This window comes from Marmota monax, unplaced genomic scaffold (genome assembly GCF_021218885.2).
Source record: "Marmota monax isolate L192 unplaced genomic scaffold, Marmota_monax_Labrador192_F-V1.1 WCK01_AAM20220418_F8-fsc00002, whole genome shotgun sequence".
Taxonomy (NCBI): Eukaryota; Metazoa; Chordata; class Mammalia; order Rodentia; family Sciuridae; genus Marmota; species Marmota monax.
The window spans coordinates 18,885,440-18,910,378 of record NW_026693571.1 but is presented as its reverse complement, the minus strand read 5'-3'; the positions used below and the strand labels follow the sequence as shown (position 1 = coordinate 18,910,378).

Sequence of the window (24,939 nt, the reverse complement as noted above, 5' to 3'; positions counted from 1 at the left end):
TAGAAAGCACAATGATCAAGTTAAGATTGACAAAGTATTATTACTTACAGTATGTTATGGTTCGGATGTGAGGTGTCCCCCAAAAGCTCACATGTGAGACAATGCAAGAAGGTTCAGAGAAGAAATGATTGGGTTGTGAGAGTCTTAACCCAATCAGTGAATTAATCCCATGATGGGATTTAACTGAGTGGTAACTGAAGTGGTGGGGTATGGCTGGAGGAGATGAAAATTGGGGACATGGCTTTGGGGTATAATTTGTATCTTTGGCAAGTAGAGATCTCTCTGTCTCTCTGCTTTCTGATCATCATATAAGCTGGTTCCCTCTGACACACTCTTCCGCCATGATGTTTAGCCTCACCTCCAGCCCTGAGGAATGAAGCCTGCTGTCTATGGATTGAGACTTCTGAAACCGTGAGTCCCTAAATAAACCTTTCCTCCTCTAAAGTTGTTCTGGTCAGGTCCTTTCATCACAGTGGCAAAAAAGCTGACTAAAAGTACCATGCAAGGGCTCAGTTCATAGCCTATGTAGGTGCTAGTGAATAAGACTAACAATTTCATGGATGCTGGCAGAAGACATGAAACTCTTGATTTGGAAACAAAGAACAATTTATCATTCACAGCACAGCAGTAGCCACAGTATCAGCATTTGTGCCAGGTCCCCAAGTTCCAATTCCCACATGACAATACAAATAGCACTCACAGTGAAATGTACTACAAGGGAGGCTCCAGAACATAGGGAAACCAAATATTTTTTAATGGGCATCTCTCGTCCATGGCTTTTTTACTTTAAATTTCCTTGAGAAGACACTTTGAAATTTATGGAATGAATTGTTTCCAAGCAGTTAAACAGTGCACTGGAAAATGACACTGAGATCAGCCCCCAAACTGGTTTGGGCAATTTAGAGAAAGAAGCATTTATAATTAACAGTTGTACAACTGATAAGAGCCAGAATCAGTACCTCAGCTTGCAAGATGTGTAGAACCATGAGAGACCTTTGGAGAACTATCTCCCAACATAGCCACTTTACCTAGTACTACAGACTTTCTTGATGGTTGTCTGATCCAGGTCACCTAAGGATGGAAAAAGGCACATACCAGGGACTGGTAACTCTGCCCAGCTATAAAGATAATAGAAATTCCTCATAGTCTATTTGAGACAAAAATCAACAGGTAAAACAAAACTAGGCTCTTGTAAAAAGAACAGTGGTATATCTTTAATGTGAGGCAGGGAAGAGTTCTACTCCAAGTATCGTATTTGTCCTTTCCAAATACTTGCAAAATTTTAAGGTTTCTATGAGAATGCATTTAGAATGTTGACTAAAAGTGTATTTTATTACTCAGTCTTTATTTCCTAAAATTATGCACAGGGCTATGCAATAGAAAATAGCTTTGCATATTAAAAACAATTTCTATTAACCTGTTCATTTAAACTAGCTAATACCTCACATATATAATTATAAGAAAAGAAAAACTATTAAAAATTTTGGTTGGCAGCCTCTTCATTTTGAGTATAACAAATATACTTGAATCAAATTAGTCAAACCTAATTATGGACAGACTATTAATTCACATACAATAGTAAATAATATATATTTTATACAGGTACACATATAATTTTATACATCAAGCCCTACCACTAACACCACATTTCTTTTTAAAAAGTGAGAGGAACAGATGGAAATTATGACACTACCAGAAATATCTGAAGCCTTTCAACTTAAAAGGATCATCCAGTTTCTATGCCACTTAAGCCTCTGAATGACTGCCCTTGCCCCACTCTCAGTGCATAGTCTACACAGCACTGCCACACTATACAACTCTAGGGAGCATCACACACATCCTGTTTATCTGGTGGCTGTCAGGGATGGTGGGGGGGGTCACTGAGCCACAGATATTTCCATAATTTTTTTTAAATCCATGAATTTTTAAAATTCAGTCCCTAAATCCCTAGATTCCAACAGTCATTGTGGATTCAATCAATAGCTATGGGTACTTAATAATCAAGTTAACTAAATATCAGTAAATGAATGAAAATATTATTTAGAAATTTGGTTTTGACTAAATGCCAGCAACATTCACTTTGAAAACCAGATGAGTGAGGCTTCAACATCGTATTTCCTTTATTTGAGCCATGAGAGTCCTCTTTCCATCTAGAATTTTAATTTCAGGCCTAATTACTATAAAATATATTACTTTTGATGGGGGAAGAAGCAAAAACCTACTGTAGATAATAAGTAAATATACTTTTTTAGATAAATTACAAAGAAAATAAACACACACACACAAAAAAAAAACTTGTTTTGAACAAGTGTTCTTACTTGGCTCTTATCAGTTGTACAACTGTTAATTATAAATGCTTCTTTCTCTAAATTGCCTAAACCAGTTTGGGGATGATCTCAGTGTCATTCTCCAGTGCACTATTTAACTGCTTGAAAACAATTCATTCCATAAATTCCAAAAGAAAAAAAAGAACTTAGAAATTATCTTCCACAGCCCGTTTCCCACAGAACCAGGTTGTTCCTGAGACTTGGTCTTCAAGTCCCTTCTTAGTTCTGCTCCGCTGCCTTAGCCTGGGCTTTCCCAGCCCATCTCTCCTATTTCAGGGTCTGTCTGACAAAGGCTGCCTCTTGCCCCTGCCTGGCTACAGTCTGTATGGTCTGTACTCCTGGGGTTGCCCAGGCTCCTAACTGTTTTCTCTTCCCACTATGACCAATAAAACTGGACTCTGCTGCTCTGCACTCTCAAGTGTCCATTTTAATCTTGCCTAACTCAGGATATAATTCTTTGTCAAGGTGCCTTGGTCTCCCTCAGTTCTCTGAAGATACAATGGCCAGTGGCACAAATGGGAAGTGTTTGAGAAGCCCTCATCAGGTCTAAGAAACCTGAAAAGCCCTGAGGAGTCATCTACCATCTGCTTCCTAACCATGCTTTTTGCAGGGGAGGCCTAGGAGATTATTTCCTAAACGGGATACAATTGAACACATTTAACTAGCTATGTATTCAACATATACATAACACACTTGTATCAGGTCTTTTGGGGGGGAACCAGGGGGCAGTACCAGGGATTGAACCCAGGGCCTCACACAAGCTAGGAAAGCACTCTACACTGAGCTACATCCCTAGCTGTATTAGGGCTTAGTTTTTATTTCACCCTACTTAGAAGGCAATAAATTAGTTTTCATTAAAGCTGGCAGAAGACATGAGACTCCCAGGTCAGAGACAAAGAACTTCACCTTTCATAGCACAGTAGGCAGCATGAGCATTGTTTGCATCCATTCCCTTTGCCTTTGAAGTCCAAGAAGGATGGTGTTGAGGGGCCCATGTGGAAACTGCACATGCAGTGAGTGGTCATCACAGCTAGGACAACAGTGCTTGAGGATCCTACTGCTTTATAGTAAGCAGTAGGTGAGACTGCTCTTTGTCCTAGAGAGAGACTTTATGTCATCACTGAAAGATGCTCACTGCAAACACAACCCTAAGAAACGGCCTATGGAAAGGCATTCATGGAATACCCAGTAAGATATGCAGGAGCACAGGAGTATCTCTAAGTGTCTCTTCCAATATTTGGATGACTATCCCAATGAAGTTTATGATCCCAGCAACTACTCCACATAAACCCTTCACATCACTGATTATAAAGCAACAGCTGATGCCTCTTGTTGGAAAGGGGTTTGAAAGCCCCACAATTTAACTGTTTACTCCAGTGGTAGGATCAGAGATCCCTGAAGCATATTCTTCCCTCAGTACGGTGACCCAACCCAGGCTTCTCTTCCTCCTTTCTGTTTCACCTTCTTGACCTTTAGAGACTTAACTAAGCTAGAAATGCACCAAAAATCAAGAAATAATTGAACAGTAGAATGTCAAGACAGAAAATGGTCCCAATCTGGACAAAACTTCAGTTCCAGAAATCTTCCTGCATATCATGGAAGGAAGAGAAATCATTTATGATAGCTCAGAAAATGAAAAATGATCACATAAAATTCCACTTGGCAAATGCTACCACTCTGAACGACATTGACTTCAGGGAGGGAAGCAGCTTTCCTTTTCTACAACACCAATGTTTTTTGTTTTTTTGTTTTTAAATCAGAATTTTACTTCTCAAACAATGAAAAACCATTTAAAATACCAGACTCCTTAAAGTTCAGCAACTCATAAACACCATTCATTTCAAAAAAAAAAAAAAACCATAAGCATGCAAATATAAATTCAACTAGAGAATTTGTAATTATCATCAGAATAAATGATATATTAATAAATTAAGCAATTTCACAAACATACCTATTTATGAACAGCAAAGTTTTTACAGTGGGGCCCAGGTGGATGCTAATTTTGTTCCTAGGAAAATTACTTTAGAAAAACTAACTTATTTCAATTAGCTATTAGATACTTAATGTATTTTTAGGTAGTTTTCTGCATGTTATTTTATTGAAACTATAATGTTCTGAATATATTATTATTAAAAAACAAATAAACCCAGGTATGTCTGTGTCCTCCAAATGACCCTCCAGGTAATACGTAAGAAATGCTGACATTATAATACAGGAACAGAGGGCCGGACAGGGAGGGACGTGGTGGACAGCTGCAGCTAAACATGGGAGGAAATGCAGGTCCCACAGAGAGGGGAATGTGGCAGCTGCACGGCTACAAAACCCTCAGAGGCCAGTTGCCAGAGGAAAGGATAGGGATCCGCTCTCCTCCCATGGGTGAAGGACAACAGGAAGCAAAGCCTGGAAGTTCTATCACAGAGTGAACTTCCCTACCAAGGAACACGGAGGCTCCTGGACACAGACTACACCCTTCTCTGATGACAAGGAAAAAAAACCTGCAATTACACTGCGTATTCATCGTTGGCACTTGGTTGCCAGGTCAGCCTCAACCAAGCTTTCTGCCTTCTCAGGCACTGGCTCAGAGTTGTGTGGACAGCACTGCTCTGTCCTCTGCTCTGCAATGATCCTGGACAGGTTACCCACTTTTTAGCAGTTCAGAGTAGTGAAGTAACTACTCATGATCAACAGCTTTCAGGTGTCAAGGCCCATGTTCGAACCCAGGCAACCTCATTCATCCACTGTCTCAGACATTTCCATATCCTCTGCCTCACCTAGCAGGGGGATGACATAAATAAAAAGTAAAGGTCCTTTTGTTATAAATACATATCATCCCATATTCTCTTGAGCTCATCAGTGCAAAACAAACAACAATATAAATCCCATGGATATCTGCATTCAGTAATAAAAAAAAAAAAACACATAAGACATGTTTATCACCACAGAATCTTCAAACACCTAATAGCTTGCTTAAATGAAGGATGAATGATACTAGAGATGACAAAGAATTTCAAATAATGCCTATGCCCTCAAGCTTAATCTATTCAGTATGCAATTTTATGTGCAAATTAATTGGAAGTCTTTGTGTTTCTGCTTAACTTAAAAGCCACATATGGAATCCATATGAGGTAAGGTTTTTGAGTCTGTTCATTCCAAAGTACAAGAGTAATACATAATAAATAACCTGAATGGTTACTTAACATAAGCAAGGTTGATGTTAATCAAAACGACTGAGCCAAAACTGTTTAGTAGAACCAAATGGAGGCAAAGTGCTGGGACTTGGCAACGTGGGCAATTCATCGTGCACACATCCTACGAACAGCCAGGCCAAATGCCAACTGCACCCTAGTTCAGTGTGTAAATGGAAAACAGATGCCTCCTCCACTGACCTCAGCTAAAACTCGACCATGGGTAAAATCAGCAAGGAGTCCCACTGTCCCCTCTGTACACTGTCTCCACCAAGTGAGGCTGAGACCACCTGAGGCCCTCCAGATGCTCAGTTCCCAGGAGAGCAGCTCTCAGTTAAAGTGGAGGCATGCCTGAAAGTTTGGTTGGATCAAAAAACAAAATTTTTTTTTAACTAAAAAAGCAGATTCTACTATTAAAAGGGAAGAAAAAGTGAGCGGTAAAAAGTAGAGGCCTCAAACACACACACACACACACACACACACACACACACGGGGGGGGGGCGGGATTTTGAACCCAAGGGTGCTTTACCACTAAGCTACACCCCAGCCTTTTTTTTATTTTTTATTTTGAGACAGGGTTTCACTAAGTTGCTTAAGGCTTCACTAAATTGCTGAGGCTGGTCTTCAACTTGTGATCCTCCTGCCTCAGCTTCCAGTTGCTGGGATTATAGGCATGCACCATCACACCTGGCTAATGCCTAAAAAGATTTTAGTGTCTTATTCAATATATTAAGTCCTAAGATTATATAATCAGGACTGCAAAAGACCAATTAAAGCATATTCCAATACTTGGGCCCTGAGAAGACTAGCAAAGAACAATGAATTAAACATTTGCACAGCCATTCCTGTTAGAAAGAATTCCAACCCTCTGTTCCCTCATGAGCAAGTCAGCCTTTTTAAAGACTGAGAAAGATTTAGCATCCCTAAAAGAAAACGGTCTATCTTCTCAATTCTGGAATTAAAAATCACAGAAAGGAAGGGCAGGGGAAAGAAAATTCAACATAAAGGACCTTTAAAATTAAAAATTGCATTTTGAAAGGTTCTCAGCAATAATTAACGATCTGTTAGTTGTTGCCAGTTAAGGTGTAATAATATAGTTCGAAGAGTTTATTTTCTAATTCCATCTAAGAATCAAAAATTCAATAGTAATTTTGATTCTGCTTATGTCTTAGCTACTTAATTGATACCTAGTTTTTATTTTTTAACTTTAAAAACTTCATTTAAGAGCTAGGGATATGGATTGGTGATAGAGTGCCTGAATAGCATGCATGAGGCCCTGGGTTTAATCCTCAACACCACAAAACAAATAAATATAAACTTTTAAAGTTTCATTTAGTTTACATATTTATAACATATTATGATAAGGAATCTTTACTCTCAAATCATGAATTAAAATGTTTAGGAGTCATATGGTAATTCAGGTAGTTGCTCTTTTTTCTCCAAAGAAAATGAATATCTAGATTTAAAAAAAAAAAAAAAAGTGAGACCCATAATCCCAGTGGCTCAGAGGCTGAGGCAGAAGGATCACAAATTCAAAGCCAGCCTCAGCAACTTAGTGAGGCTCTAAAGCAACTTAGAGAGACTCTGTCTCTAAAATGAAATATAAAAAAAGGTCTGGGGATGTGGCTCAGTGGTTAAAGGCCCTGGATATGCCCCCCAAAAAGGACCCAGGGATATTGATCAGTATTTAATAGCCATAAAGGATATATAGTGATAACATATGTTTTTAAACTCAAGGATAGATATCAATTTTTAAACTGAACATATGTGTGCACGTATACATGTGTCTCCAAAATATAAAAGATATTTCAGCACTTGTTTGGTGGCCCCTATCCCTTTATTTCTAACATATTGGCTCTGCAACTTAAGAAAAGGTAAGTAAAATCACTATTTTCAAACTCTCATTCAGTTGTTTCAAATCCTCATTGGACAGCAATTTTGAAACTTCAAAGCACACAAAGAGACCACTGGGATCATTACATCTTACTGACTCAAAGAAAAAAACAAAAATGCCACATACAGTTATATCATCTAGACATCTGTTTATTCAATTTACTCTTCCAAAAACCGATAGACAAGCTACCTCAAAGAAACACTATTTTCCTTAGGATTCCAGTTATGAGATTAAAAAATAATATTCCTACTGTGCAGGTTTTCTCCATGAGTTGCCATGTGGGCAGTCATTGCCCATCATTGGATAAGTAGGGCAGCAACAAGGAAACCCACTCAGGAAGGTCCCAGTTACATTCTTCTGTGTGCAGAAAGTCATGGCAAAAAAAAAAAAAAAAAAAAAACATTTAAAACCAAGCCTTGTTCTTAAGTTTTTGTTTTCCACTTACTTAACATTTGTAACTCCTTCCTTTAAAAGTACAGGGTTTTTCAAATGCCTACAGGAGATTTATTGATTTTACTTTTTTCCCCCTGGTCGTGTGAAATGGATGTTTATTCACAAGGTATTTGCTCTGTGTGTTGAAAACACTTATTCTAAATGTTATCCTGAGAAAGGAGTTGCCAGTAAGGTCAGAACAAATGCGTAAAAAGTAGTGATGTAGCATCGTGTTTTTCCTTTACAAAGTGAGGGAACTGTGATTTGCTAAATTCAAATCCTTATAGGTGAACTACAAGTGAAACTCAAAAATGTTTTATTTTTTTTATTTTGGGGTATTGGTTTGCTGCTCTCAGAACACTTGAGGAGCAGTTTCCAATTTAATGTAGTTGAACCAAAACAAAGTATTATTGGGATTGTAGTGAATTTCTTTTCCTTAAAAAAAAAAAAAGGTATATTGGAAGCTGGGGAGGTAGCTCAGAGTTAGCATCCATGAGGCTCTAGGCTCAACCCCCAGCACCACCTACACACAAAAAAAAAGTTATACTAATGTTACTGTATTGTTTTTTTTTTTTTTACAATAGAAAAAGATAAGGAAAGTGCCCTATTCTTAAAAACTACATCAAAGAAAAGGATTCATTCCAAGGTTGAACATAAGCAACAGTAAATTGCAGGAGAAGGAAGAGGCCCACTGAGATACAGTTCCTAGGCATTTAAAGTTAACTTCCTGTTAGCCTAAGATAAAATGCTTTTTATACCTAAAATTGAACTAAAGGTGGGCCTGGTATTTCCACCTTTTCAGAAATGGAGGATGCCACTCCTCCATCCACTCCATAGGAACAGAACACAAAGTAGGCAAACATTTCAACACATCCCCCAAACATTCTATCTCTAAAATAGCATGCATCTCACTAATAAATTTCAACTTATAAATGCATGCCTTCTGCAAATTACTTAAATACAATTTGCCAAAGTAAGATTCCTAGAGATCTGGAATGCCAGACTAGCATTAAATAAACTTGGACACAAAAGTCATTTCCTTTCAACTCTCTTTTAATCCTTTGGTCTAGTCAAGGAGAAAGTGTCCATTTGAAGCCAAAATATCAACTGCTCAGAAAGCTTGCTAACCTCCACTATCACAAAGGAAGCAGGTTCCTGACTTGGCCTGCCAAGACGTACCTGTAGCTACCCAGAAGTTAACAGGCCAAGTTACTGTCATTGTATGCATTTGAAAATGATGTTTTAAAAGTTTCCCTTGTAAGTAGTATATTTAAGATTTTAATAATGGAGTCTATTTAAAAGAATAAATTTGAAATAGACTAGATCTTTGTGATTCCAAGTATACTCAGTGGACCAGAACCATGGGCATCATCTGGGTGCCTGGTCCATCTCCTATCTTGCCAACTGAATCAAATGTTTGGAGTTCCACATGACTTGTATGCACATTAAAATCTGAGAAACTCTGCCATGGCACAAGAGTTTGTCCAAAACCATACAGGTGACTTGCAAATGACTGCCCTTGGGGACTCACTGCTTTGGATCATAGGATGGCACTGCATTCTCCAGGCATTGGCCAAAATCAGCGATCAGATGCCAGGAGGACAAGGAGGTAATGTGGCTTATGTTTTCCCAAGGGGATGTGGCAAGAATCTAAGCCAGCAGTTAAAGGGGTTTGGGGTAAGCTAAAAATTATTATGAAAATGCTTCTATAAAATCCTTGTGTACATACATCATTCCTTCTTTAACAATCCCATCTAACTCTCCCTCTTTGTTCCTCCTCTTCCCTCTGAGGCCTGGCGTTTTCAGCATACCTTCTACATGGGAATGAGTGACAAGAGTCTCCACACCTACTAATTTAGCATGCCCTAGCCTTTTCTCTCAGAGCTCAGCTCAGTTAGAGGGAAGAATGCCCAGAAATGTGACAGCGTGTATCTTCTATGTCAGATGACAGTACTGGGGCAAAGGAGCACAGCGCTCAGTGCATCCCGTTTACACACCAGGGGGAGGCCACTCACCAAGTCACTCATTCACCAAAATAGGTGGCCCATTTAGTCAGTGACCCAGCTAGTTCAGGCCGGAATCCTAGCTCTGCATCAACTAGAAGAACAGACAAGGGGAAAACCCGAGCTGTCTCTCTCAATGACTTGATTTTCACCTTGATAACCTAAAGAATGTGCCTGAAATACAAAAAGTAAACAATGATCAAAACATGCAGGATTTATGATACCATAAAAAGCTAAAAATATACAGTTACAGCCATACAGGGAGCTCCAGAATACCCAGATTTAATGCATGTTAAAAAAAAAAAATGTCTCTATCCCACCCCAGCCCTTCTCAGGTGTCAGGCCTAACACCAGAATGGACAGCTGAAACTCAACTTCAGGGTACAAAATACTAATATGAGATGGTTTGGTTTTGCAAAGAAAATGAAGAGTGAATGTTAACTGGGTTTTAAATGAGAAAATTAACAACAAACAATAGCAGTGAATTCATGGTCTGGTGTCCATGATAAGAATTACATGCCATTCACAGATACTGAATAGAACATTGTGAACATTTGTTAGATCTTTTTCTCCTTTAGTTATTTTGAGAATGCACTTATGTAGGCAGAATATTACAGAGAATGAAAAATATATGTTACAATGAAAGATTATTTTAATAGTTCTGAAGGAAGTTAAGGAAAAACAACCCAAAGATATGGTGGGTGTTAAGGAAAATGGAGTAATAATTGCTAATATCTATGGAACATTCCAAGCAAGGTACACACATTAACTGAGATAGATGTTAGGTCTTAATTTTACTATTAATAATGTAAGTTAGGCTGGGAGTGTAGCTCAGTCGTAGAGCCCTGGGTTAATATGCATGAGGCCCTTGGTTCGATCCCCAGCACCCAAAAATAATATTAATACTTACACTAAAACATGTAATTTTGCAGATGAGGAAAAGACTTAACTAGAGTCGGAAAGCAACCTGTCTAAGGCCATCAGTCTAGAAATGCAGCGGGGTAAAAAGCAGACATACTGAAGCCCAGACTCCTTCACAGCAGACTCTTCCACCTGACTACTCCCCAGATCACTAGAAGGCCCAGGCTGTGATGGCTCTCACGTCACACTTTAATATTGTACCTTATAAAGAATTCTCCTCAAGGTCAATGACCTGAGGTCTTCATCAGTTAAAGGGCTGGGCTACATGAACACGACTACAGCTCAAAACAGGAGAACTAACTTTGGGCACAAACTGCATCACCCATGAGCAGAACTACTTACTTGGCAGGAAAAAGTTTTAACACTGCTTGGGGGGGGAAATATTAACATCGGGGGAAATTTTTGTTGGAAGCAAAACATTACACTTTGAGAAATGCTTAAGTCAAGTGTTCCTCCTTTATTAGGACTACTTAATTGAGTACAAAGCATTAAAATAGCCGGCCTGAATATTTATTAGAGCACCAGCTGTTCCCTCCAGATTTTTAGAAATTCAAGCGTTAGTGCCAAGTGTAATTTAGAAAAAGAAATTTCGACAAGTAAAAGAGCCCCATGTCTTATACACATATCTAAATAGTAAATAGTAGCTGGAAGAGGTATAGAACATCACTACGCCGCTTCAATGAGGGGAGCCAAAATATTTTGCCATCCATTTCCAAACACTATTTTGTTATTAAGCTTAGTGATAATATTCCTTAAAAATTATACCTTGTAATTCATAATTAACAATCCTTTATGTACATTCGGATAATACCAGGGATAACCACAGGGCATATATGACATGCTGGTTTGGTTTTATTGTTGTTGTTGGTTTGGTTGGGTTGGGTTCAGTTTGGTTTTTTAGGAATGGTGCTAGCCTCAGCAAAATGTCTCAAACATTTTTACATACCCTGCTATGCTCAAAAAATATAGATTTTTTTATTCCAATTTTTGTTTCCTTCAAAGGATTTTCACTGTAGGAATCCAGACCTAATTTTTTTAAAGGTTATGGAGGGAAGGAAAAAGGAAGAAGAAACAGAAGGAGAGGAAGAAAGAGAGGAAGAAAGTAATGGGGAAATTCATTTTGCCTACCTTGGATGTTATACACTGAAACTTTCCTTTTAAAAGTAAACTCACATGGGGGCTGGAGTTGTGGCTCAGTGGTAGAGCACTCACCTAGCATGCATGAAGCACTGGGTTCGATCCTCAGCACCACACAAATATAAAATATAGATATTGTGTCCACCTAAAACTAAAATTAATATTTAACAATTTTTAAAAAAGTAAACTAGCAAGGACTAGAGTTGTGGCTCAGTGGTAGAGTACTTGCCTGACATGTATGAGGTCCTGCGTTTGATTCTCAGCACGGCATATAAATAAATGAATAAAACAAGTGTCCATCAACATCTATAAATAAATAAAATTTAAAAAGTAAACTGACAAATGTTAGTGTTTGCTTTATTGGCACCTGTCGTGGTGCTAAAAATTGAGGCCTGAGAAAAGAAGTGTTCCATTCACAGCATTAGAGCTGAGTCAACTCCACGAAACTGCCATGCACAGCTAGCCACACCTGTGCCCCGCAGAGAGTGTCCAGCCAGAGCTGGAGGTCAGAGAGGAAAACCAGGGAAACTGAGGCTGAAAGGAAAGTCAGCAGGAACAGGGAGGACAATGTTTTGAAGTTAAGGATGGTTTGCTGAACTAATGAATTCAGTATTAGCCAGGCATGGTGGTGCATGCCTATAATCCCAGCTACTCAGGAAGATGAGTCAGGAGACTCACAAGTTCAAGACCAGACCGAGCAACTTAGCAAGATCCTGTCTCAAAATAAAAAGGATTTGGGATGTAGCTTACTGATAGAGCCCTTGCCTAGCATGTACAAGGCCTAGATTCAATCCTGAGCACCGCAAAAAAATAAATAAATAAAGCCCACCATGCTGACATATGCAAAGCAGTATGACCAGGGAAAAGGAACGAAAAGTCTTGTTCTTCATTATGCCTATCAAAGGAATGACTAGATTCTATTCCTACATGTGCTAATTATTAGTATATTAATTGTAACATAATAAGTTCTCTTTAAAGAGATTTTTTCATTTTGATTTTAGGGATTTGGGGTTTAAAAGTAAACTGGCACTTTAAGATTAATAAAAGAATTCCATCAGGGATTAAATAGGCCACTTTTTTTTTCCATGTAAGCAAAGAGCAGCAGCAGCATGATCTGGTAAAATCAGTCACCCTTTAGTCACGCTCTACAACACCCATGTGTCCCCTCCAGAGAGCAACAGGAAGCAAAAGCCACATATTCCCATGAAAAACAAACCAGAGTTTCTCAGCCTTGACTGGGTATCACAATTACCTACAGGACCTAAACACATTAAAAAAAAAAAAAGCTAGTTTCACTAATTCCACCCTGGATGAACCACTGAATCTGAAATAGTGGAAAAACTGTCTTCTAACCTACTAATATATCTGTAAACGGATAAAATAACAACTAGTCCTACGGAGACCACCCCTAGTTAGTGAGAGGGACTTTCCATGCATGAAGAGAGATAAAAACCCACATAAGCAGTAAATTTTTTTAAACATACCTTAGCTATCAAGACTAAAAAATATTCTTTTTAAATTTAAGAAGGACCTTTTGCTGTGCTTTGAAAGTGTTTTGTAAAACCCACGTATTAAAGGTTTGGTCACTAGCCTGTGTTTCTGTTGGAAGATAGTGAAAACTTTAAGAGGTGGGACTCCTTGGAGGAAGTTGGGTCATTGGGGGTAAGGGATGAACTCTTGAAGAGGTTATTGGGACTCTAGTCACTTTTCCTCTCTTTTTACTTTCTAACCACCATGAGGTGAAGAGTCCTTCTCCGCCATGTACTCCCACAATGATGTGGTGTGCCACCACAGCCCCAAAGCAACAGGGCCTAATGACTATAGATAGAAACTTCTGAAACTGTGAGCAAAAATAAACCTTTCCTCATTTAAAGTAAATTATTTCAGGTATTTTATCACAGTCACAGAAAGCTGACTTTCTTTCCCAAGAAAGATCCTTCATGGTATCTCAAAATACCAAAACAAATGGCTAAGCTTCTCCAGAGGAAAGATGTCAGAGACATACCTAGTCAGCCTTTCCTTGCACACAAAATAACGCCACCCCCAAACAGACACACACACTCTTGTAGAATACCTGCAAACACAGTTTAAAAACCACTGAGCAAAACTAAAACATTTAAATAGGAAACTTATACAGTATTCAATCTGAATTCAAATTATTAACTTAAAATTAGAGCTTCTGATTAGCATATAATCTAGAGTGATAGGTTTAATAGAGACTCACTTGAAAAAGAAGTGAGGGTTTTATTTCACTAGAAATTCAACCAGGCCAAGCATGGTGGGGCATATCCCATAATCCCAGTTACTTGAGAGGCTGAGGCAGGAGGATCGAAAGTTCAAAGCCAGCCTCAGCAACTTAGTGAGACCCTGTCTCAAAATAAAAAATAGAGGGGCTGGGATTGTGGCTCAGAGGTAGAGCGCTCACCTAGCACGCATGAGGCACTGGGTTCAATCCTCAGCACCACATAAAAATAAAATAAAGATATGTGTCCACCTATAACTGAAAAATAAATATTAAAAAAATAAAAATAAATAATAAATAGAAAGACTGAGAATGTAGCTCAGTGATAAAGCACCCCTGAGTTCAATTCCCAATAGAAGAAGGAAGGAAGGGAGGGAGGGAGGGAGGGAGGAAGGGAGGAAGGAAGGAAGGAAGGAAGGAAGGAAGGAAGGAAGGAAGGAATTCAACCAGAGTCAACAATGTCAACAATGTTCTGGCTACCAGGAAAAGCATGTGCAGTTTAGCCTGGGTTAATTACACTGATATTTGCATTGAAAGATTTATCTTTTACAAAGTACTTTTATAAGTATGATATCATTTAATGCTGGAAAATCATTCTGCAGAAAATTATTTCCCCAGTTTTTTGGATAAACAACTAACTGAGAGGGGGTCTCTATTCTGAGAGTAACTTACTCATAGTCAAATCCCAGCCATGGCAGAGGCTTCTGCCTCCAGGTCCAGCTCTGCCTAGAGAATAAAGGAAGAGTTCAAGAGTAATAGCCCACTGCTCTCTGGATGGTTGGAACAACTCATGAAAAATGTGTTCCATTCTGGTTGCTACATTAATGGAGGTGCATCCAAATGGGACCACAGGCAGAGTTCCATGACCTGGGCAAACCACAATCTGGAAATGTTATATGAAACATATGGAAGAACTAGCTTTTAAAGAAGGAAAACAGAAGGTTTAACAATGACATAATGGTTATTTTTAAAATTATAAAGTACAACAGGAAAGAGACATAAGTCTTTTGGTGAGACCAAGTGACACAGATAGGGGAAGGATATAAGGAAGCCCAGAATAGCAGATCAGAATAAGAAAGGTGTCCATGTGGTGGGTGTAGGGATTGTGGCATGGAATGCTGAAAGTACTGGCAGGTAAGAAGGTCAACTATGTGAGGAGGGGAAGGGCAATAGCTGAAGACTGGTGACATATGGGGAGGTTTATCAAATAACTATATTAAGAATAATAGGAGGCAAGAATCTCACTGTCAAAGGCAGCAGATATAAATATGGAGAGCAAAATAATTAGATTAAACCCTCTGATATCAGATAGGAATTTAAGCTATTACCATGAAATCAGGTTTTTAAAAAAATAGAGAGAGAGAGGTAGATTAAATAAACACAAGAGTAAATATGTGTAAATATTCCATCGTTCTGTCCACTAAGAGAACCCAGGATTGCTGATGCCCTAATAGCAATGAGCACACCAAGTGACTGAACCTTGGCTTCTAACTACCATCTTAACGGAAAGGAACCAAAGCTCCTTGAAGGAATGGCTGATAGGAAAGATACAGGTAAATTACAAGATGAGCTGGAAACATCTTGTTTCTGCCAGAAAGCAAGGAAGTGCTCAAAGATTGATGGGAGTAAAAAGAGTACTGTTGGGCCTGGAGTTCTGGCTCAGTGGCAGAGCGCTCACCTAGCATGTGCAAGGCACTGGGTTTGATCCTCAACACCACATAAAAATAAATAAATAAAATAAAGGTATTGTGTCCATCTATAGCTAAAAATAAAATAAAAAAACAAAAGAGGGGGTTGGGATTGTGGCTCAGCGGTAGAGTGCTCGCCTAGCATGAGCGGGACCCAGGTTCAATTCTCAGCACCATATAAAAATAAAGGCATTGTGTTATATCCATCTACACCTAAAAATTTAAAAAAATATATTAAAAAAGGTACTGTTGCCACTGTGAAAGGACTGCCAATGGCTAAGGATGGGACCAGTTTAAACATCAAAGTAAATAATGAGAGTAACAGATGAAAACAGGAGGCTATAGGTTCTTACTGATTTAAATAAATGAACTGGAAATTTGATGATGTGCTATTTACATAGTTTCAAAGTAACTTGTCACAAAATATTTATAAATTACAAAAGGAACTCTATGGTAGAGAAGCTTGGCAGATGACACCTTAATCGAGTGACCATCATCAGCAATGGGACAAACAGAAATTTGCCACCTGATGGAATGCAGTGAGAACACAGTGTCACTTCAGTGCTATTCCTGCCAAAGGCACACAGCCTGGATACAAGCTTGAGGAAATGGCAGACAAACCCAAATTGAAAGACATGCTGCACAATAACTGGCTTATAATCTTCAAAAGTAGCAATTTCATGACAGTGAAGAACTGAAAGGGATTAAAAAGATATAACTAAATATGATGTGTGGTTCTGTCCTGGATCCCTTGGCTTTAGAAGACATTAGTGGAATAATGAGGAAACCTAAATGAGGTCTAAAGATTGGATGGGGGGGAGGGGTCTGGGGTTGTGGCTCAGTGGTAGAGCACTTGCCTCGCTCTTGTGAGACCCTGGGTTCGATCCTCAGCACCACATAAACATAAATAAGTGAAATAAAGTTATTGTGTCCAACTACAATTAAAAATAAAAATAATTTAAAAAAAAGATTGGATAGGGGTAATATATCAGTGTAACTTCCTGGTTCTGATGGTGGCACTGTGGTTACCTAGGAGAATATCCTAGTTTATAGAGCCATCATACTGGCAACTTTGCCTCAAATGATTCAAGATAAAAACAAGTTCTTTGGACCACTTGCAATTTTTCTATAGGTTTGAAATGTTTTAAAGTTAAAAAAAAATTAAAGTCAACAACAATAAGTTAGGATGGAAACTGCAGAGACTGATTAGACCTAGTTTGAAGACAGAATGCTCTAATGATTAAAGTGATTTAAAACAGATTCATTCTTAGAAGGCTGGAAGGATATTACAGAGGAAAATGCTTCCCTGATTAGGAAGTTAGAGATGAGTCCTATGTACTTTCCAATGACTCTCTAATTCATTCATGCAACAAACACATATTTTAATACCTACTATATGACAGACAGTGTGTGACACACTGTATTTAAGTAATGACTGAGAGACAATCCCCACACAGGACCATTATAATCCAATGGAGTATGATTCAGAAGTCTGAAGTTAGAAATTTTAAGATAGTCAGTTCCCAGTATCCAAAAAAAAAAAAAAAAAAAGACAGTCATGAGTGTTATGTGTAGAAACACGTGACTCTAGAATATTATCTTTAATACTCCAATTTCGTTTATAAATTCTCAATAAACTAGATATAATTCATTAATCTATCATATTCTTTAGAACATTTTCAACTTACCTTTTTTTTTGTGCTCGTGGATGGTATTAATTGTGGCATATGCAAAAACTTTATTGCCTTTCAATTATGAACAGATGTAAATGACTTACTTGATGTTTTATTTTAGAATAACAAGCATCTTCTAAAATAAGTTTCAAACTGAGAAGCTGAGACTATAGTTATGGAAGAGACTTAACACTCCAAAAGTGAACCCTGACAGGTTCTTCCACACCACAAAAGTCACCCCATATCACTTCACATCTATGTGCTCTGATCTTTTTGTCAGTCACAAAGACATTATAATATGCTTGTAAGATCCTTAGAAGAAAGACATAATTGTAAAGCTCTGTTAAAAATGCACATCACAGGTAAATGGATGGAATTAGAGAAGATAACACTAAGTGAAGTTAGCCAATCCCCAAAAAAACAAATGCCAAATGTTTTCTTTGATATAAGGAGGCTGATTCATAGTGTGTAGGGAGGGGGAGCATCGGAGGAATAGACGGACTCTAGATAGGGCAGAGGGATTGGAGGGGAAGGGAGGGAGCGTGGGGTTAGAAATGACGGTGGAATGTGATGATCATTATTATCCAAAGTACAGGTATGAAGACACGAATTGGTGTGAATATACTTTGTATACAACCAGAGATATGAAAAATTGTGCTCTATATGTGTAATAAGAATTGTAATGCATTCTGCTGTCATATACAAATTTTTAAAAAAATGTGCATCACACCAGGTGTAGTGGTGCATGCCTATAGTCCCAACTACTTAAGAGGCTGAGGCAGGAACATCGCTTTAGCCCAAGAATTCAAGACCAGTTTGGGCAACATAGTGAAACCCTATCTCCAAAAAGAAAGAAAAGAAATGGGAACAGGGGAGTAAAGAAAAGAAAAACAACACATTGCTTTAACCTTTACCAGGGACTACCTATTACTATGGCTTTTAAGACAGAGGGATCCATCTAAATGAGCTCACCTTGGCAGTTTTATGGTGGGCAGAATATGACTTGGTTTTCCAACTTTTCCCTTTGGCTTCATTTCAACCTTCAAGTATATCATCAAGTGAGAATGCTCCAGCACCTCAGACTGAGTGAGTGGCCAGAACAAGCAAGTCAATGTTCAATTACTTTCCCCACTGAGGTCCGCATACCTTTCTTATGCTTTTCCCACATGACACTTCCATAACCGTATTTAGCTTTCTTTCTATCATCTCCCTGTAATTCAAAAGGCAATTTAGACTCCCATATGGTTGCCATCGAAGCTAACAGATGTCTAGCAAATTAAAACAAAAATTATGACTTATAAACTGCTGATGTATCATCATTCCAGAACATCTTGCAGTTTATAGTGAATCATAAGATAAGGCTTCCTACTTGATACCCTCCCCAAGGTTCCCTAAATCTCCCTCCTCTCTGAATTTAAGCCCTGTGGAAGCAAATTAGATGCAACATTCTGCCATCAACTCCAGATAAACCACCACTGTAACACAATGTAATATTTGAAAGCACACCAAAAAAGAAATTTGGCCTCAAGTATCCAAGGCTGTTCTATCCTTGTACCACAGAGAACAGAAAATGACTTGATTCTCGTAAGTTGTTCAGGGCTTCCACTGATCTATGGGGTCTTTTCTAATAAATCATGATAAAAATCTATCAAATCCACTTGCCTTATATCCTTGGCAGATCTTAAGAGTATTATCATTACCTAGTAGTAATGAGTCCAAAGTACTAGCAAAGACATTCGAGAAGTTCTTTAGCCCAGGATAGAACTGGTATGGTATCCGAACACAATAATGAACTTCACCATTTCTTAAATACTGAGACTTTGTGCTAATTAGTATATTATTTTAGTGAATCCTTGAAAAACCATGATGCCATTAGACAAATATTATCTTTATAAATAAAAAATTAAAGCTCAGAAAAGCAGACTGTATTTTCCCAAGATGGCTGCAACTCATACAACCTTCTGCAATGTTACCTTGACACGCCCCCATCAAAAAGAATAATTTATTTCTTCACCTCCCTGCAACTGAGCAAGCTCTGTAAGTCCTTTAACCAATGGAACAGATGAAAGTGACACTGTCGCACTTCCAGATACAGTTAAACTGACTGGAGGCTGCTTCTTCCAGTCTCAGAGACAGGAAGAAGCCACCTACAGGTGCTCTGGTCAACAGCTCTGGCTGAGTCTTCAAGAAGCATCAACTACCAGTCATGAGAGAGCACAATCTTGGACATTCCACCTCAGGGAGGCTTCAACTAACTCCAGCCCCAGCCACATTTCACTGCAAGTGCACCAGAGACCCCCAGGGAGAACTGCCCAGATGAACCTGGCCAAATTACAGAACTATGAGCTATAATAATTAAATTTTGTTTTAAATCACTAAATTTGGGGGTTGTTATGTAGCAATAAATAACTGGAATATTGACATTAATCTACTTGCCCAGAAACAGTTATGTATCAGAATCAAGGTCCAAAGCAAAATATGTATTAAAGATGGATAATACGATATAAGGATTCAGTACCTAAAATGACTGACTTTAAAACAAAACCCTGAGGCTGGGGATAATTGCTCAGTTGGTAGAATGTTTGCCTTGCCTGCACAAGGCCCTGGGTTCAATTCCCCGGCACTACAAAAAATGAAATATAAAACAAAACCCTCTTTCTCTTCCTTCCCCAAAGATATCTTAGGGTTTTCTGAGAAATGTCATAGTTTGGTGACACCCTCAAGAAAATCAATCCTCTTTGTCTTGAGTTGTTCCAATATATAATAGGGAAAACCTTGTTTTGCCTACCACCCAGTGATAACTAATGAGAAAGGAATCTGTACAAGATGTTAACTTTGTTACTCAGAATATCATTACAACTGTTATATAAAATGATTCAGATTTAACACATGAAACTGTAATTCTAATAATAAAAATATATTTAATGACTCACAGGACTACTTTTGAGATTCACAGTGGGTAAAGGGAAGCATGAATACCATACCAATAACTAAACAGACCACAAAGAAATTAGCAAAAGTATTTTTTTAATTGAAAGGATCTTTGAGAAAGAAATGAAAGTAATAAAACTGGTCTCCAGCAAAGTCTCAGGAAAAAAAAAAAAAAGTCTATTAACTTAACAAGTGTCCCCGTATATGCTATATATATCAGTGCCCATCTCTTATATTTTTCTTTGCCCACATATTAGAACTCAATAGCTTCATTCTTTGTCATAACCAGAAAGAACTTTACAACTCAACAATCCCATCATTTTAACAGCTGAGAAACTGAGGCACAGGGCAGTTTACTGGCTAACTGCTGATTAGTAAAAGGAGCACACTGTGTACAAGTGCCACAATATTTTCCATTTTATTTTACCAGATCTGTATCTCTACACATCTTCAATGTGTTTCGAATTTATTCTAGCGTGTCAGTGTGAAAATGAAAGAGCAGGAAACCATGCTGTCTGTTAGCAGTTTCTTCTTCATAGTTGTACAGGAGCTGCATTGAGTCAGCTGTTTCTGGCCCTCACACACAGGTTGATGACTGTAAAGATCAGAACTGAGCAACTTTTTGAAACACACTGCCTGCACTACTAACCCCAGTTCTTCAGTCACTAACATCGTAGTCTGAATTATTTTAATCAAATAACACAGATGCCTTCCTGTTGAGCAGCACTGAAGAGGTGGCTCTGATAAACTGAGAAATTTAAATATAGGGTGATTTTGGAACAGTGAGCTAGACAGGAAAGGTTTGAGGGGACAGATGAGAAAAAAAGCTTTACACAGAGAAGTGGGGGAGGGCATATAGGCAGCAGGGAAGAGGAGGGCCCTCTTAAGTAGGCACCTACTTAACAATTCTGCCTGGGCTGCTGGTTTAGAAACAGCCTCAGTCTGCTTTCAGGCTTTCTACAGAACTCCCTCCCACCCACATGAAGACCTTCAAAATCAGACAAGATGTGGATCTATTCTGGAACTCTCCATGCAAGCGCTCGGTAATTCTTTGAAGCTCTGCATAATTCCAGGGGTTCTGTTGCAACCTAATCCAGAGAAAAGGCTAAATTTGCCTCTGTGCACTCTACAAAATTACACTAAACTGTCAGGGAACAGGCCCAAATCCTTTTATTTCCTTTTCACTCCCTGCTATGAAACTGTAGAGAAAGCCCCTGGGTGCTTTTTGTTGCCTGGTAGCTGAAATGTGCAACTTTTGGAAGTGTTCAAGCAGAATGGAGAGGCCTGGACTCACTGTCCCTGCAAGGGCCAGCTCAATTCCACTGGTCCTTGCCTCTCAAAGTCAAGAAGTAAGTTCTGATAAAATCAAAATAGTTTACTCGGTAATAGGCCAACCTACCACTTAAACATTTCCAGAAAGGATTAGAGAGAGAAGCAAAGAAAGAAAATAATTTATTCTCACTATTTTTGCAACAATGTTTGGGGGGGGGGGCAGCGTGCTTATAGGAACCATGTAGTTAACTGACAAAAACCTGCCCATAAACCTATTCACATGTCCCCCAATTAATTTTTATCAGTTCTGAGAACAGATGACAAAGTGGTCTCTTCCATTTCCTTCACAAAACATACATAACCAAAGCAAGATGCTCCTATAGAAAATAGAAAATAAAATAACCTAGTAAAAGTGTGGTAGGGAAAAAAGAATATAAAGAGCTGCACTGACAACTATTCTTACAGATGTTTACATTTATAGCAAATAGCCAAATTAAAAGAGATCCAAATAAATATACCCTATGTTCAGACGGCTGTAGACTATTATTGATCCTGCAGTTAGATCATTGTTTACCTCACACTGAACAGCAACTTAGAGAACACCCCCAGATGGCCACCATCTTTACTTTTCAAGGGGAAAGGGGTTTCCCAGTGAGGAAGAGGATGAGATGGGGAGAAAACCCAGTGTTTTCCCCTTGTCCTGGAGAACTCTTTGTCTGGTTGCAGAACACATTTACAAGATCGTGGAACAAAAATCAAAACAAAAGAGTAGGGTCCCAGCCCAATTACCATAGATACCCAGCACCCAGTATTACCACGCAGAGAGCATGGTTTGAATCTTGTCTTCAAGCATCTGCTCTCTGGGTTCTCCAGTAAAACACATCTCACACACCTTCTCCCTTGCATTTCTCCAAGGGTTACCAAAACCCATCCAGCTCTGTGTCGCTCCTTAAAAAAGGAGGACGTGAGACACGAGCATACTGAAACATATGTTGATGGTGACTTATTATTATCCTGACAATGATATATATAGAAATAAATCCGTCCACTCCGCACGCCCACTTGGCCAGTCCATTATGCAAAGGGAGCGCTTTCCAGCTGAAAGGGGTAAAAGCGTGCAGGAAGCGTTATTTACATTCACGTTACAGAACCATATACCACAGCATCTGCATCCTACACAAAGCCCGAGATGGTGCAAAGAGATACACGCTAAGCACGGCACAGACCAGCCGCGGCAACACGGAGCCGAGCCCTCGTCCAATCAGATCCTTGTTAGAAGGTGGACCTCGGGGTCGGCTCTGCCCTATTAGCCTGCCCTATTATGACACCACGCTCTGCCCAACATCCATATCCCACCGGGAGCAAATCTAATTCGTGTGGTTGCTCGTTTCTCAAACTGCCGAGCCCTTTCTTTTATCTGCATCCCTACTATTCGTCCCTTAAAAAGCCACCCCAAGGCCTGGGTGCCCCCTTTCCAGCTCGGTTTTTCTTTTTACCCCTCTCATTCCTAGAAAGGATTTAAATGTTTCTCTCTTCAACGCGCAAGCTGGAAAGACTGAAGGCAAATGCCTCTCCAGGCTTCTGCAAGCGCCCGAGGGGCTGCGAAAAGTAAAAGCAGCAAACGACGCGGGGGAAAATTGTCGAGAATCGATCGGCCACAATAGTTGAGATCCCTGGAGCGCTCCAACTTACCCAGAATATGACATTGAAGCCAAAAATGAAGTATTTGATGCAACAACTGACTTCAGGACCCTTGTAGTGCTTCCCGGACATCCTCTGGGTTCATGAAGACACTTGCCCCGGCAGCCCGAGTTTGGAGCCCCGGAGCACCGTTGCTCGGAGCAAGCCCGGCAAGGAGCTGAGCTCGGGGCCGCGGCGCGGGCGGCCCGGGCTCAGCCGCGCGGGGACCGACCAGCGGAAAGCGGCTCCCGCACCTCCAGCCCCTCGCGAGCCGAGGCCGCCGGAGCGGGTGTCCGTGAGCGGGCGAGAAGCAGCACGCTGCAAACCCGAGCCTAGCCGAAGCTGGCCCTGAGCACAAAGCGGGCGCCTGCGTCCGTGCGCCAGGCGGCCAGTCCGGCGATCGGTCCCCGGGCTTCGGGCAAACGCGGCAGCGGCAGATGCTGGCGGAGACGCAGCTCGCCCGCTGCTCGCGCGCTCCCTCCCACCCTTCGCTCCTCCCGCCGCTCGCTCCGCCCGCCTGGTCCGCGGCTCCACCACCCGCGCCTCCTGCAGCTCCGCCCACCGCCGAGCCTCCGCGGAGCGCGCGCGTGCACGGGCTCCAGCGCTCCCGAGTGGCAGTGACACCACTTAGCCGCCGCCGCAGCCTCCCTCCGCGGCTCTTTTCCCCTCCTGCTCTCTTTCTCTCCACGGGTTCTTTAGTCAGCCCCAAAACCCTCGCGCTGTCGCGGAATAAATGGGGAGGACAGTAGACGGAAGGGAATAAGGGCGCCCCGGGAGCGCGCCGGTTGGGAACAGCGTGGCAGAGTGACAGGGATGGAGGATCCGCGGGTCCCTCTCTGCCACCAACAGCAGCCCGCAGTTCTGGAGGGAAGTGGGAGAGAGGTTCGCTCCCTGGAGAGAGGGCTGGGTGTGGGGAATCTACCCCTCCCGGAACAACCCCCCTTCCGATCGCAACCACACTCACGCCCCCTCCTCCACCACCGTATTTTGTGGCAAGAGAAGAACGCTGTGCCACTAAGCAGGAGAGGAAATTGGTCAAGGACTTAGCTGGGGGTGACCACGAGTAGTTAGGGTGTTGGGGAAGAGAGAGAGAAGCGGGTTGGAGACGATGCAAAGGAAAGTCTCCTGAGTCCCTGGCGACTGTAATCTGACCTCCCCACCTGCAGGAGAAATTATTTTCATCTTAGAAATGGGAACGAGGAAGGAAAGATGGCCCCAAAGAGGTCTGACCATGCATGTCTTCGTCCCCCGCTGTCAGCAGAATAGTGCTAAAGGAACGTGCCAGGTTCCCAACTCTAGGAAGCAATCCAGAAAGGGTTCCAGAACGGTCCTTTGGGGAATCCGAATCTGGCTTACAGATTTATTAAGCTCTTGATCCTTGGGGATGGATAGAACGCGAGGCCGAAAATTGTTTTAGAACCCTACCTGAGCAGTTTGTGCCCATTAGCAACATACCCTTCCTCTGGAGCACTTTTTCAAGTGCCGGCAAAGCATGTAGTAGAGTTTCATAGAAAGATAAGGGGAAAATGCTCAGAATTGTGTGGAAATATCTGT

The 24,939-nt window shown here is 40.3% G+C and overlaps 1 protein-coding gene across 1 annotated transcript in view; it reads right to left on the bottom strand.

Moving 5' to 3' along the window:
- Tspan5 (tetraspanin 5) overlaps nucleotides 1-23,849 on the bottom strand; it is a 167,863-nt gene extending 144,014 nt beyond the window's left edge. Inside the window, exon 1 of the mRNA XM_046459103.2 lies at nucleotides 23,398-23,849. Coding sequence (XP_046315059.1) covers nucleotides 23,398-23,478 — 81 coding nt within the window. The 5' untranslated portion in view covers nucleotides 23,479-23,849. The remainder of the gene's footprint in view (nucleotides 1-23,397) is intronic.
- Nucleotides 23,850-24,939: the final 1,090 nt, after the last annotated feature.